General features: G+C 39.8%; 2 protein-coding genes across 6 annotated transcripts in view; both read right to left on the minus strand.

The window, feature by feature from the left end:
* Nucleotides 1-5551, minus strand: part of arhgef18b (rho/rac guanine nucleotide exchange factor (GEF) 18b) — a 45322-nt gene extending 39771 nt beyond the window's left edge. For all 5 annotated transcript variants that reach the window (XM_044200277.1, XM_044200274.1, XM_044200276.1 and 2 more), the window contains exons 1-2: nucleotides 5407-5551; nucleotides 4143-4273 (exon numbers count right to left, since the gene is read on the minus strand). In XM_044200277.1, coding sequence (XP_044056212.1) covers nucleotides 4143-4218 — 76 coding nt within the window. In that variant the 5' untranslated portion in view covers nucleotides 4219-4273; nucleotides 5407-5551. The remainder of the gene's footprint in view (nucleotides 1-4142; nucleotides 4274-5406) is intronic.
* A 1132-nt stretch (nucleotides 5552-6683) lies between these two features.
* insrb (insulin receptor b) overlaps nucleotides 6684-15203 on the minus strand; it is an 89381-nt gene continuing 80861 nt past the window's right edge. The window contains exon 23 of the mRNA XM_044200278.1: nucleotides 6684-14853. Coding sequence (XP_044056213.1) covers nucleotides 14499-14853 — 355 coding nt within the window. The 3' untranslated portion in view covers nucleotides 6684-14498. The remainder of the gene's footprint in view (nucleotides 14854-15203) is intronic.

The raw sequence follows: 15203 nt of genomic DNA on the forward strand, positions 1-15203 counted from the left end.
TAATATAATATACTATAGTAAGTACATGCTATATGAAGGAAATGTACAGTACAGTGTTTGGTATCACATATTTGAGGTAAAAAGTGTGTAATTATAACATTTCTTACATTTTACATTAATAAAAAACAAATGTGTCAGTGTCTCGTGGTGTCTGAAAAGTCGGTTAAGGCGTCTGAGTATGTCATGTTCACTGTTAGGGTTTCAGCCACACCATGCCCATCTGAGGAGGGGAGAGCCACAGCTACGAGGTTACATAAGCCTCATTTCATAAGGGACGCCTCCTGTGAACCCAAGCCTTAGCCTAAGCCAGCCTGGCTCCACAGGGGCTGACTCAATTCTCCTCGAATAGATTTACCCTGTTTCTGTTCCCCTGTGAAGGTAAATTTTCTGATTTAACGTGACCAGTGTAAACAGGTATTCTGCAAAACAGCTGCCGCTAATGCTATACATGTTATTATATCTGTGATTTCAGTAATGAAGGTATGGTGAAAGAGATGCTGGAAGACTGAATGGAGACTCTGGACTATAAAACAGAAACAGAAACACTGTAGGAGTAGGAATGGTAGGAATCTTTAAAGCTGCACTAATTTATTTTTAGACCACGTGACGCAGCATAACAAGCTGTAAACACAACACTGATATATAAAGTTGTTATGGTGAACATGCTAGAAAAAAATATTCCCTATTTAAACTTCCAACAGACACAGAACAACATTGGCATTCATTTGGAGTAGTGTTTCTGTCCACCTGACGAATGTAAGTTCAGTATTCACTCTCCTTTTAGCTCTGTGTTTGGTCTCTACCAACTGCTGAGATAAATATTTGACTCTTTAGCTGCTAAATGCTCCACTATGTTCACCAGCTAGTTTCTAACTGTGTCTGTCTGCTGTTTGGTGCTGAGCAGGTAGTGAACAATGGGTTTATGAAGCAATTTTTGCTAAAAGCTGCCTGCTGTGGCTGGAAACAAGGTTGATGAGAGTGGTGAGATTGAACAGCACATTTGCGGGCTAAAATGTGCTAAAATGCTACATGCAGTAACCTTTTTCACATTTCACATAGTCATTTGATATGTTGTAAATATAAAAATATTAATGAGAACAGAAATCCATTATGCTATTTACAGTCCATTGGATTATGGACATCCTGTATGCCTGCCACTATCTTCAAACAATTGAACGTTATCACACTGTAAGTTATATGAAAAGCTCAGATGGCCAACGCTGACATCTAGAAGGCATCAGCAGTTGCCAAGACATTTCATATCCGTAGCTGAGTTGAAAGTTTGTATCTGTGACACCTGACATCTCAGGATAGATTAGCTTAACCAAAACTGCTTTACTACTGCAGTGAACTGCAACACAACTTGAAGTTAGAGACATTCATTCCACTTCATGGCTTTTCTTGCAGATAACTCTGATAATGATTGTTTTAATTAGAGTGTCTGTGTGTGTACAGATTGTTTTGTGTGGCTCACTCTTCTTGTTGTGATCTTACAGTATGTCTGCAGGAGAGAGCATGAGACCTCAGGTGGTGTTGTGCGGTTAGATAAAATGCAGACAGGCCACACTCTGAGTCCAGCACCATGTCCTGCTGCAAACCAGCAGCATCCACTCCCCTCTTTAGCGCGGCAGCCAGAGATGCTCTCACATAAACACACAGACGGACACATTGTAGATCTATTTTCTATATTACTAAATCACTGGCTGAGGCTGCAGGGGGATGGCAGTGTCCCTGCTGGAGGGAGAATATGTTTGCGTCCAAATCCCACTCGTGTTAAGTGTAAACTTAGACACTCGGTACAGACACTGCAGCGGCTACTTGATGCTGTCTTGTCGTGCCGTTGTAGCCTTTTATGGTTGGCCTCTCATATCTGCTAATACATCACACAAGGATGAAACATCAGTGTGTGTGTGTCTGTGTGTGTGTGTGTGGTGCGTGCTCAGGTGTGTGTGTCTCCATAATCGTTTTGGCACTTTCATAGTCAGCTGTTTTCCCCACAGTTTGTCTCCACATAAGAAAGGGTGGTCTGCTACTAAAACTAATGACTATTATCAACTAATAAATTACATTAACACCTAGCCTAGAACTCTTTTAATTATTACACTTAATATTTACTTAATGTAATACTTTATGTACTTTATATTACTTGTATTTTTCTGTTTAATATTGTTCCTCTTTTCTCTGTAATTCCACTACTGTAACTTCTGTCTACTCTGTACATGTGACACACAGCATGTCTCTCCTCTTTTGTTGCTCTTCCTAAAGTATCTCATATTTTTTCCCTGTTAAATGTTTTGGTGGACTTTTTCCTTCCATATCGACGGTCTAAGGATAGCGAGTGTCATATGTTGTACAGATTGTAAAGTCCTCTGAGACAAGGTTTTGATTTTGGTCTATGTAAATAAAATTGACTTGACTTGGCTTGACAAATGCTCTACAATAAATCAACTATTATACTGAACTTATGTAACTTAAGGTGCTTTTTTTAGTGGAAAAAACTAAAACCATGTTTCTGAGAATTGTTCTTGCGACAAAATTATTAATAAATCCCCTAGACGTGCAGAATTTTCATATTTTATTCCTCAAACAGTTCAGTATTTTGTTAAAACTGAGGGAGAACAGCAGTTCCAGCAAAGTAAACACAACTTTAAATCCATATAAATGGTTCTCTATAATAGGTAAGTTTATTCAAAATTCTATATGAGAAATGTTATTTTCATTATGCAGAATGTAAATGGCAAATCTGTGTGCCACAGTATGTAATCCTGTCCGTGTACAGAAAAGGAAGACATCTGAGCAAATGTGACAAGAAGGAAATGTGTGCACATGTTCACCACAAAGCGTAGGCCTTCTGTACATACGTTTGCAAAGTTACATGACAATCACAAGAGTAACTCATGCATCATATGACACGGTCAGTTGATTATTAACAGTGTACATCATGAGTAATTACAATGCACACAGCTTTAGAAAAGGTATACTTGTCTACGGATGTGTTTTCAACAGAGACACTAGTACAATAAACACCTCTCTAAGTATACACACACACTGAGGCCACATGTTACCCAACTACAGAAAGGTAAAAACCACACTTGTAACTCATCTTAGATAAATATATTGTTCAATACTTCAAATATATTGTTGACTACTGTGCCTCAAAGTGTTTAGATTAAGGTCACAGTGACCATTCAGTACCTGGAGGATTCCCGGACTGTTGTTCAAGTATGAGCTTGTCATCTGTGTGTGTGTGTGTGTGTGTGTGTGTGTGTGTGTGTGTGAGACAGATGTTGTGTGCAGGTGAAAAGAGAGCACAGAGGCTGTTAGATCTGAGGTCGGAATACACATCAAAACAACTGTCATCTCACAGATCCTCTTTGATCAGAAATTCGTCTGACTGCTGTTTCAAAGTGGCTGAAACAATATGCAAGCGTCCTACACAGCTTCTTTATGTCTAAAAAAACACATCATATATATTCCTCTGAAGATAACAGCATGGGAACAGAGAGCATGAAATAATTCAAGTTCTGGGTGTTATGGATCATGTACATCATTATGTACAAGCTATGAGAGAAGGATGAACAGAAAAATACGAGTTGTTGCAACTGTAGTGTGTATAAAGCTCCACTGGTCAGTCTTTTACTCAGTTAACTTGGGTTTTCTTAATGGATTTACTTAAACTGTAAAATCACACCAGTGCTACACAAAACACCATTTTAAAAACCCTTAATTTAGGCTGTTAACTCTACAGGTTACACTGGTAGCACTGGTAGTCAGTTTAATCACACAAAAATGATGATTTTACAATGAATGATGAGAGGTTTCTTTTTTATTAAAGATGCATGGTGACATTTGTGCATTCTCATATCTTATACAATGAACCAGAGTTAGAAATGACTAACTGAGCTTTGCACCAAAACTCTCATCTGATACATTGGAACTGTCACGCACCACAAACACCAATCATGTCGAAATGGTAAACAACAGCGAACTCATACTCCTAAGGTCACATCCAGTCTACAACCTCTACTGGGCGACAACCCCCTCCTCTCTTTTTCCTCTTTTACCCACTCTATCCTCCCTCTGTGCTATCCAACAAACCTACTGAAGTATAATCTAAATGTAAAACCAGATTCCCACGGTACCTCTCTTGAAGGACCATCTCTTCATCCAGAGTTTGGAGAAGGAGGGCCAGGAGTGGTTAAGAGGAGAGTCCGCCATAGGAGCAGCGCAGTGGGGAGGCCAGCTGGAACTGGAGCTCGCTCACACTGGAGCTCTGGCACCCAGAGAGAGGAAGGGGGGGTAAGGCGGAGGGAGGAGGGGAGTTGAGAAAGAGAGAGAGAGAGAGTCCAAGGAAAGCAACGGGGAGCTGCTGGTTGAGGATTAGGAGCAGGAGAGCAGAAAAGGAGAAAAAGGTGACAGTGGGAAGAGAAGGTAGGAAGAGAAAAGGAGGCGTGAAAGATGAAGTGTTTTGCTTCTTCTAGTTTCTGATAAAAGGTTAAGGCAGAAAAAATCCTTACTGTAGACATTTTATAAACTGATTGGCAGTGGTGGAAAGTAAGCACATTTACCTAAGTACTGTACTGTACCTAGGCTGGATGCAGGACTTTTACTTGTAATGGAGTAATTTTGCATTGTTGTATAAGTACTTTTACTTAAGTAAAGGTTTTGAGTACTTCCACTGGTGATTGGATGACAAGAGACCAAGGAGGCGATCAGAAATGGGTGTTTGGGGTGGCACAGGAGTGAACAAAGGCATAGTAAAGGGAGGTAATGTGTATTTTTAATTGTCTAACATCTCAATCAACACTCAGAATTGAGTTAAATGCCTCGAAAAAGCATGTTTAACTGTTCAAAACCAGTTTAAAGATGTTATTGTTTTAAGGAAATAGGGCAGAGACAGAAAAAGAGAAGGAAATATATGCAATGAAAGTATAGGGCAATGATACATGCCACTTTTTTCTTATTGTGAGTCACAGGGGCATGAGCCACCACATCCTCTGTGAAGAAGAAAAGCAAGTTAAGTCTTTTAAAATGCTAAAAGAAACTGTGCAGAGGAACAATCACTATACAGGAGAGAACGTATCTCTAACTGCGACAGTTACTAGACATAGAGCCTGACAACTGTTGCAACCATTGTGCTTCTTAATTTGCACAAGTGTAACTACGGATGACTGTCAAGTTCAGCTCACTGCACATCAAGTGGAAAAGTCTTCTTACTTTCCCACAGATAGAGGAGGCAGAGCACTGGCACAGAGGAGGCAAGTAGAAATGTATTAAAGCAGAATTCTACTGCTGAAGAATACCTCACATTTCAAACAATGCATAGACAAATGCAAGTAATGAATTGGGCCCTAGTATGCAGATCACAACTCAAAATACAGAAAGAGCAACATAAACTCTACTTACATTTGATGATAGGTAGCAGGTGGCAGCATGTAAATCCTATCTGTTCACCGAAACAAGCCAGGGAGAGGAGAGACGATGGTTTAAAGTCCTTCAGGTCTGACTGTGTTCTGCGTGAACGTCGGGTTCATCCGCACACTGACTGCAGAGAGGCAGCCACAGGATCTCAACCCTGCTTCCTCTTTTCTCATTCTGTGCAGCTGAAGTCCCCCGCATGTACAGCTCCACACAACGCTGCTGTTTTGAAACATGTTGTGGCAGCTCACACATCACTCCATGGTGACACAGCACTATAGCATGAGTGCAACTACAGTTCTGAAGTCTTCTGTTGACATGAGCGACCTATTGACAATAAACCTTTGTTCTGACCTCTTAAACTCTTAAAAACATGTGATTGTATTAACAGCGCAGATAGATTTCATCATCTACTGAACTAAACTAAAAGCAATGCATTCATGATTGGGCATCAGCGCACACATATGCCCATCAGTGAGTTGTAGTGTTATCACATGACTTTCATTAGTTGGATCTTTAGGCTTGTGTTCTGCGTCTTCATGCTTTGCAGCTTTATGCTCCTCTGCAAGGCCTTGAGAAACTGGGTTAGGAGGAACTAGCTGCATTTATAGTGGTTTCAGCATATAGAGTCCCATACTGCTCGTCACCTTTTACTTTGAGATCTGTGTGTGAATGAACACTGAGGCTCATGTGAATTAGCTGCCAGTGGTGTTTCCCATGACATACAGTTCACAAGCAGGAGTGTAAGGGCTTACAATGAATGAAAAGGAACATTTTACAAGTGTGGTAGAATTTCATTAACTATAGCAGAGTAAAATTGTCAATGTCATGAAATTGCGATGCTGTCTTTACTTTTGCCCCAAAGTGATTCTGCATTAAATATAATTAATACTAAATATACAATATACGTATATATACTGTATCTATATTGCAGTCTCTCTCAACTACTGTCAAGAGACCTGTGGTCAAGGCACTTAAGTCATGTGGAAATACTAAAGTACCTAAAAAACTTACTCAAGTAGAATACTTGAAATCTTCTTTGTGGCTTTCCACCACTTGTGATAAAATACATTTTCTATGTTAAGTTCCACTTATTAGCTTTTTTTTCTCCAGATGTTTCAACTGCATCTCAGTCTTCATCAGTGAACAATTAGTCTTATGGTCGTATGTGGGTAAATTAAAAGGTGACTTGCAATTCTATGTTACATGGAATTTTCTATTTGCTACCCGCCTCAGACCAAAGTTAAGAAGTGCGAGAAGACACATATTCTCCAATAATTTTATTCATAATTTTAATATAAACAGTTAATTGTTGAATAATTTACACACAGCAAGATTTTTATTTTCATATCATTGCAACATTTTCTGTACATGTCACTACTTGGCTCTCCTTTGAAAACATAGAAAAAATAAATTGTCAAGCGTTCATTTAGTCATGGCACATTTTTGATCCTGTACAATATGCATGTATTTCTGTGTGTGTGTGTGTGTTCAATATGTTGATATATATGATACATAAAGATAATGGCACATTTGGATCCAGTGTGAGGGATGAAGCGATCTCTGTGGGTTGCGGGTTTGGACTGTACATACACACCTGCTGTCTGCATACGCACCAATGTCTCAACGTAATGTATACACAACATATCCCATAATTAATACATCAGCATATTCATCGGCAATAAATGACATTAATAAAGAGGTATCCTGCAAGCCTACACACAGCATTCTGGGGACCACCTATGTGCACTGAGGAGAGAAAGAGACTTAAGGACACAGAGAGGAAGAGGAGGAGGAGCAGCGATCAGAGACAAAGAAAGCTGGTAAAGACTTCCACCAAGGACAACACAGACACAACTCCATTGATTTAAACAACGTACAGCACAGGGAACAGGATAGAGATAAACATAAGGTATTGGTGTGTAAACTGGAGCAGACCACTGGACTGGCAGATGAAGAGGCTGCTTTTCCTCAGATCTGTCATCTAACAAACAGGGTCACCACACCTGCTACGCCCTCCACTGTCTATCTTTAAACAATGGCGTATCTCTCCCTAATCAATAACACAAATATGAACAGTTTCATCATCACACTACTGACAGACAGTACTTAATTAATTTATAGCTGAAGGTGTTTCACCTTTACGCTGAGCCTACTTAAAAGGAATAGGTCAACATTTTAGAAAATACGCTTGTTCACTTTCTGGCAGAGAGATTTAGGTGAGAGGAACAATGCCACTCTTAAATCTGTCCACTACATATAAAGCTACAGCCATCAGCCGGCTAGCTTAGCTCAGCACAGGGGGAAACAGGTAGCCTGGCTCTGCCCAACAGTAACACAATCTGCCTACCAACACCTCAAAGTTAACCAGTGGCGCCAGGAGTTCGGAGTGTGACGCAGCGACGGACGGTCAAAAGCGGCTGGCTGGCAGTGCAATTGTTATTTTCTTTCTATTGAACTATTATGAAAATTATATATTATTGATTTAAATGAAATGTACCTAATGTAAAAATCAGATGCATATACGACTCACTAAGTTTAATAACTGAAATTTTAACCATTAGAAACTCCAGGAAGTTACTGCCCCCAGTCAAGAAATGGTCTAGCTTAGCACACAACTTTTCGGTTTTACACTTTGGTTTTTGTACGGATTAAATAAACAAGATATAATGTGTTAATTTGTAACATTATTTTGACAGACCCAGGCTAGCTGTTTCCCCCTGTTTCTATTCTTTCTGCTAAGCAAAAGCTAACCGGATGCAGCCACTTCTTTTCGGTTATCAATCTTCTCATCTAACTCTCGGCAAGAAAGCGAATTAAACGTATTTCCCAAAATATTCCTGTAACACCTCCAGCTTTACAGTCTAAACTTAAAGATGTATGGTTGTTGAACCATCAGTGAAGTTTTCTTTTTTTTTTTTTAGCTTATTCAGGATTTTATCACTCATGTTTCCTCTTCTTCAAAAGGATGTGCAGTGGTCTTTTCCAGTTTTTCACATAAAAAAAAAACACATTTGCAAACTAAACACACGTCTCATCAGAAACAATTTCATAAAACATCTGTGATAGGTGACATATTTGTGACACAAGAAAGGCTTTATGGGTGACATGCTGCTGTGGCTTCAGAACATGCATCGGAGCATTAAGAGCAGGGTTCATTGCGAAACGTTTCAGGCCACATACTGTTCATGTCTTGTTACACAGAGTTAAGCCCTCAGACTGGAGTTGTGCACTCCTGTTAAATACATTGACAGACTCGACTCTGCTCTTTTCTGTGTAGTGGGTTGTGTCATGAAAAACAACAAAAAGAAAACAAAACATCTATCTTTTTAAATTTAGAAAAAAGTTATATACACATTGATAATGTTAAATTCATAATGTACAAGAGTAGTAAAAGTTTACAGTCAGAAAAAGTAATTGTATTTGCCCTCCATACTTTGGCTAAAAAAAATAGAAATCAACATCTCTAAAATGTAATACTTTTTTCTTTTCTTTAAAACAAAACAATAATACATACAATGCTTTGTTCTCACCCTGCGCTGTGTTACTAGCATGCTCAGTCCAACCGCTTTTTAGGTCTTCAGAGTTCAACAAAACAAACCTAAACTTCCCTATAATCAAGTGCTTTTGTTTTTTCAGGGGGCCAAGGGGATCTGCTGCTATTTACAGTAAAAAGCTTATTAATCAGTTCATTTCTTGAAAATCTTGGAACAAATGAATGCATTTCAAATGGAAATCATTCATTTTGCATGCACAAAGCAAGCCAGAGCTTAGCAGAGTAGAGACACAAGTTCAACTTTTTTTTTTTTTTTGGTAAAAATCATCATAATCCAAATTACAGTATTTTTCCACCAAGAAGCAATATTTTTCTCTGCCATTACAACTAAAGAACACAGAATGCATAACAACATAATTCATGTGTTTCCATTTTGTGTTTGGAGGTGGAAAATCCTCTTTAGTGATGCCACTGGGGGGAGTGGACTGGGTGGGAGGGGGGTCAGGTGGGCCGTTTGTCTGAGCAAGGCACTATGGGTCTGGGCCCTGTTTGCTTTGTCACCCCTGACCTGCAACCCTCCCGTCCAACCGCTAGAGGGCAGTCCAGACCACATCACGTCAGAGAGAGGAGGATTCCTGATTATCTTCAAAGGGGCAGAAAGAGTTAAAATTTTTCAACTAGGGGGTTTGGGTTTTTGTTGAAAACTTGTCCTTGGGCTTATCTTCTCCATTTTGCATTTTGCAAGGATGCTGAGAACTTGGCTTCAGTCAGAGTAGATAAAAGGTAGGTAGGTAGCTCTTCTTCCTCCTCATCCTCTTTATCTTCCAACCACAAAGCATCAGGCCGCCTCCCTGAGAGGAAAAGTTACAATCTAGATTTCATGTCTGTTAATAGTTATTATGGCATACAGGATTCTCCCAGTCCAGCTTTTTTTTCCTTTGCAGAGGAGGTAAGGGGGGTCCTCCTCTTTAAAACTTTTTAACCAGCGCAGACATCAGTGTCCTGATCAGCCAAAACAGACCTAATCCATGGCATTGACAGAAAATAAAGGTTATCTCTTCACAGTAGAAAAAATATACATACAAAACAAAAATCAGAACAGAGAAACAGACAAATAAACCGACAACGACTGCGGGAGACGTGGGTTTTGAACGCTAACTGTTTTGACCACAAAGAGACAGAATGACTGAAGAAGAAGAGTAGGGCTTTCTGCCAGAAAACAGGTTTAGTCTGGATGTGATTTAAAAAAGTACGAGGGTCCAGGGCTGAGCTTGGTTAGCCTTGGCTGTAGGTGATCAAAGATATGCATTGAGAGTCAAGAGACTTTCTTTTCTTTTTGACTCATGCTAATGTCACATCCCCAGAAACCAGTAGAGCCACTACTACATACAGTCCAGAGGATTGGTGTATATAGAAAAGGGCAATACACATAACAAAGCTACGCTGCTTCTTCAAGCGCCCGAGGGAAGCCTCTTGTGAGTAATTGTATAAACTGTAGTAACAGTGAAAAGGATAGACTGTCCATAAAGCCAATTTACTGCCTGATGTCCCACATTTAATAATTGCTAGGGGTAAAAATTCTGAGAGGTATGATACTTGTTTATCCCTAAACTCTACACCAATGATAGGAAATGAGCTCTAAACTCGAGACATTTAAAACAGAAATGGGCCAAAATATGATGGGCCGTGCTCCCAACAATATCCACATACTGCAGGGGTCCCCTAGGGCACAAGAAGAAGAGAAAACTAAGAAAACAAGGAGGCAGAGGGGTTTAATACACCACAGGGGAAAGGAATTCATCAGCAGTGTTGGTAATGTGTGATAAAGTGATATTATCTGAAATAATGGGATACTGAGTGACTGACGGGGATGATTTAGGCTCTTTAGACTGATTCCTCCATATGCACTGAGGTAGACTCTGGCCAAACACAAAGACGACAACAATTACTTACTAACTAACTAACTAACTAGCACTCCTGCTGTTCACCACCAGCTACTCCACCTGTACAATAACAAACTAGGCTTTTACATCGCTCCACTCTCAAACACCTTAAAAATGCTCGACTAAAAAGCTAACTGTGTTCTTCTTATACAATGGCAATGATCATAATAAAATAAATATCTGGTATTTCAAAGATATGGGCACCATCTTAATTAAAAATTGCATATGCATGTGAACACCACCACAAGATAAGCAACCTAGGTCAAGGTGGAGACAAGAGCTATGTCCCACTTCCAGACTACATACTAGTTCTAACTGGGTTTTGAGTATGTAGTGTGTTTATACTAGAAGAGTAAGTACACTCAAAGTACAAAGATGTACTAACTGCCAAAACATTATACTATTACGATAAGAATTTAGTATCAGTATACAGTGTGGAACTGCGAAACAGCTAAGGCCCACCATTTTTCTGTCATGTACGCAAAACTGACAGGCATCCCATTTTTTTTTTATATATCTTTTTTTCTGCTTTTATTCTCAGTCACAGATCATTTACAAAGTACAAAAGCCCAAGATTGTAACTCCTCAGAATAATTAGCTAAAATCTACATCATAAACTCAGGTGCCTCTGAGTGCCAACAGCACAGACTCTGGCCAATCCACAGTGTCACTGCTAAAGCACTAGGTGAACATTAATGTTCAAACCTTACGCTGGCAACAAGCTGAAAATAAAAATAAAACATAAAAAATTGCCCCAAAGACTTCAACTTCTCCTCCAGCAAAGAGCAGAGTTGTAACCCTACAAACACAAATGTAAATGTAGCTTTGATTTCTATGCGTCTCCTGCCTCATGAGAAAAAATACAGACAGAGCACAGAGGCCTGTGTGTGTGTGTGTGTGTGTGTGTTAGTAGCCAATATAACTAGCTTGGACGTGGCTCTGGGTTTGAGAAGGCACTGGTAAAATATGGAGGCAGCTTCTCTGCTTTCTCTGACTCTGATTATGTGGGTTCTCATTGTTGACAGAAAGCTGCCAACACTTTGGCTATACTATAAGTGCTGAATGCTGTTCGGCTAGATTGGCAACCACACTGGTGTGTGTGTCCAAAGAAAAAAAAAATCTCTACTCGTCTGCTGACTATCACCTCCCACATCATCATGGTTAGAGAGTGAGAGAAGCACGTATACGGAGGGTCTGCTGTGAAACTCTGACGGCCTTTGGGCTCAGAATAAAGGTCATAGTGAATTAATGATCTTAAGAGACACAATGAGGGAATCAGCAATGAGGACAACTTGCTTTTCTGTAGCTTTGTGTAAGGGTACAGTTGACAGGAATGTTTCTGATTCCCAGCAGGAGTGACACACGTCAGATATTTGATTGTTAAGAAGGAAAAACAAGAAAGTCTTTCATGTGTGTTCTGAATCAGATGGGGTGTGGTGATGGTATCAGCACTGCCAGCAGGCAGGCAAAACAGGGGGGACGAGGGAACAAGCAGTTCCAACTAAATCCTGGAATGTCAGACCTGAGTGAAATAGCTGCTGCACACTGTGTCCTGACTGCCTAACTGCATGTGATAGCAGAGAGAATAATAGGATTAACAATCACTTACACACTGAAAGATAGACAGACTGCCTCTCTCTCCACTACCTGCTGTGGACTCTGAATACAGTTGGAACTTTCCGTATTTTTCTCCAGCCCTCCACCACAAAACGTGGAAATTTCCAACAGCCTGATTTTGAGCAGTGAGTTCAGCAGCCAATGGGAAGCCTCAGGTAGACTGAGGAGGGAGAGCGTGCAGGAGGTGCATGTGGTGCAGAGCAAATCTAACAGAACGACAATGAGAGGGGACTGTAATGTGTGAATTTAATAAAACCTTCCATCTAACACAGAGGTCCTGAACTGTGCCAGATCTCAGGTCAGACAGGAAGGGAATGCTACTGCTCTACGATTTAAATTATGAGGGCTTTTAGTGCTAAAGACAAAGAGTTTTTTTGTTTTTGTTTTAAAAAGGGCCTCATCGTCCACTTCGCCCTGATCCAAGCAGCATGACACAACTGAAAAGCCATTACTGTTATGCCAACGTAAGGAAGTACAATAACAAGGCATGGACGAGCTCGCCACAATCTCTAACCTCACTGACAGTTCACGACTTGGACGACCAGCACAATCACGTGAAAGACATAATAAACCTGTGATAACAGACACATAAAGACCTCTGCTCCAGCATGAACTGACCAGAGAGAGACAGCAGACACAGAGACAAACACACATCAGGTGCACTTCCACCTAGAAAGACCTCATTCCCCTTTTATAAAGCTTTTTCTTTTTTTGGTTATTACGTTTTGTTTTTTTTCTTCGTTGTTGTTGTAGTAAAGTTGCCTCCAAATACTGACAGCTCTCAGTGTGAACGAGGTTTATAAAAAAAAATTATGCAGTGAGTTGACAATATTTCGGGGCTTTCTCCTTTCCCATCCAGACGGAGAGAGTACTCAAGGGGGATTGGAGGCCTAAGACACAGAGAGCACTGATGGTAGATTAGTGTGATTTCTGGGGCTATAAAAATAAGAAAACAAACCTGGCAAAACAAAATACTAGCAAAGCTTCTGATGAAAAATATTACAAATATGAACTATTTACAAAAACGTCAATATGTCATATATTATATATAAAATAATGGTACATAAATACCAATATTCCATATATACTATATATTATATATATTTATATATTTCTATACCCACTAAAATATATCAAAGCAGCAGCTATTGGTCAGTCTGAGGAACTCTTTTGTCCAATTCTTAACTGTTTAAATATCCTTCAGCCATATAGTGAGGACACAGAAATAAAACTAAGAAAAGAGGAAAAGAGAAGAGAAAATAACAATAAAAGCAAATAAATTAAAACTATTCACCAAACACCCGTTGAATCTGTTTGTAGTTTGGAATTCTGCAGAACCAAAAAAAAAAGAAAGAAAGAAAAGAAAACATTCCTCTAGGAATAGATGTTTGTTCTAGGATCAAGTCTTTGCAAGTCATCCCACTGTGCCAAACTGATTAAGTCATTGTTCAAAAGGAAATTAGTAAAAGCGCTGATAGACACTTCTCTTTGTTTATAGGCCACATACAAAAAGGCCACTATCTGAGTAACAAGATTTCACTTGAAGAGAAAAACAAAGCACAGAAATGTGGAAATGCAGATTGGTGGGGAGAAAAGGAGGGACAAGTGTTGAGGAGGTTGAGCATAAGCAGCCTTCTTGGTTGTCTAAGGTTTGTTGTGTTCACAGTTTTTCTTTTCTCTGTTTCCATCACAAGGAGTCCTGGAAACGTGGCAATAGTGAAAAACAATAGATAGGTAATATATTAATAGAAAGTCTGATGTGTTGTGGAGGAAGTTAAAAAAGTGTTACACTATGTTTGCATCCCTTGCTTGCCTGTGTTCGGCAGCCATGAGGAAGAAAATAGAAAGTCCTGAGATCTGTGTCTTTTTTGAAGGGCTTCTCCAAGAATAAGAAAATCATTAGAAAATGATGAGAAGAACATGAAGGATACAGAAAAAAATGGACTGGAAGAGAAAGAAGGATGGGAAGGGAAGGGAAACGGGGGGGGGGGTGTTAAACAAGTTCTTTTAGGAAACAGGAAATGTTAGGAAGGGCTGGATCTGGGCAACGATAAGATTCGTCCGTTTTTCTTGCCACCGTTCATGTGTGTGTAGGGGACATGCTCCTCATAGTTCCCCCTGAGGGCTACTGAGGGCCCACTGTCCCTGCCTAAACTCTCCTCTCTTTGGGAGTATGACGACGGGTCCAGGGGGATGCTCTCCATGTTGTCTAGGTCCAGGTCAAACTCCTCTGTCTCAGGGACTTTGTTCTCCTCGCTGTAGAAGAAGGAGACCTCCTGGAAAGACGGGTGCAGGTCCTCCCGCAGCATCTCAATGATCTCGTGGAACATCGGCCGCATCTTGGGGTTGTATTGCCAACACATCTGCATTAGGCTGTGCCTGGGAAAGGGGATAAAGAGAAACAAAGCTGAGATGTGCACAACCATGTTGCAATGACCACAAGCAAGTGACTGTGATTTGTGATTACTGTGCTGACTAATCTGTGTTTGGTAGGTGCCAGTCTATGAGAAGTTACAGTAGCCTATGTGCAAGACATTACAGTATAAACATGAAATATAACACGCTATATTAATAAATTTTAAAAAAGCCTTTTTATGACATCTACAAATGATTGTAAACATTTCATAAATAGCAGAAAATTGTGTTTTGTGTATTTGTTATTGTTAATAATATGTCCTGAAAACTTCACAAGCAATATGATTTGAATATATGGCTTAATCTAAGTTATC

The sequence above is a fragment of the Siniperca chuatsi genome, linkage group LG6, assembly GCF_020085105.1.
Source record: "Siniperca chuatsi isolate FFG_IHB_CAS linkage group LG6, ASM2008510v1, whole genome shotgun sequence".
NCBI lineage: Eukaryota > Metazoa > Chordata > Actinopteri > Centrarchiformes > Sinipercidae > Siniperca > Siniperca chuatsi.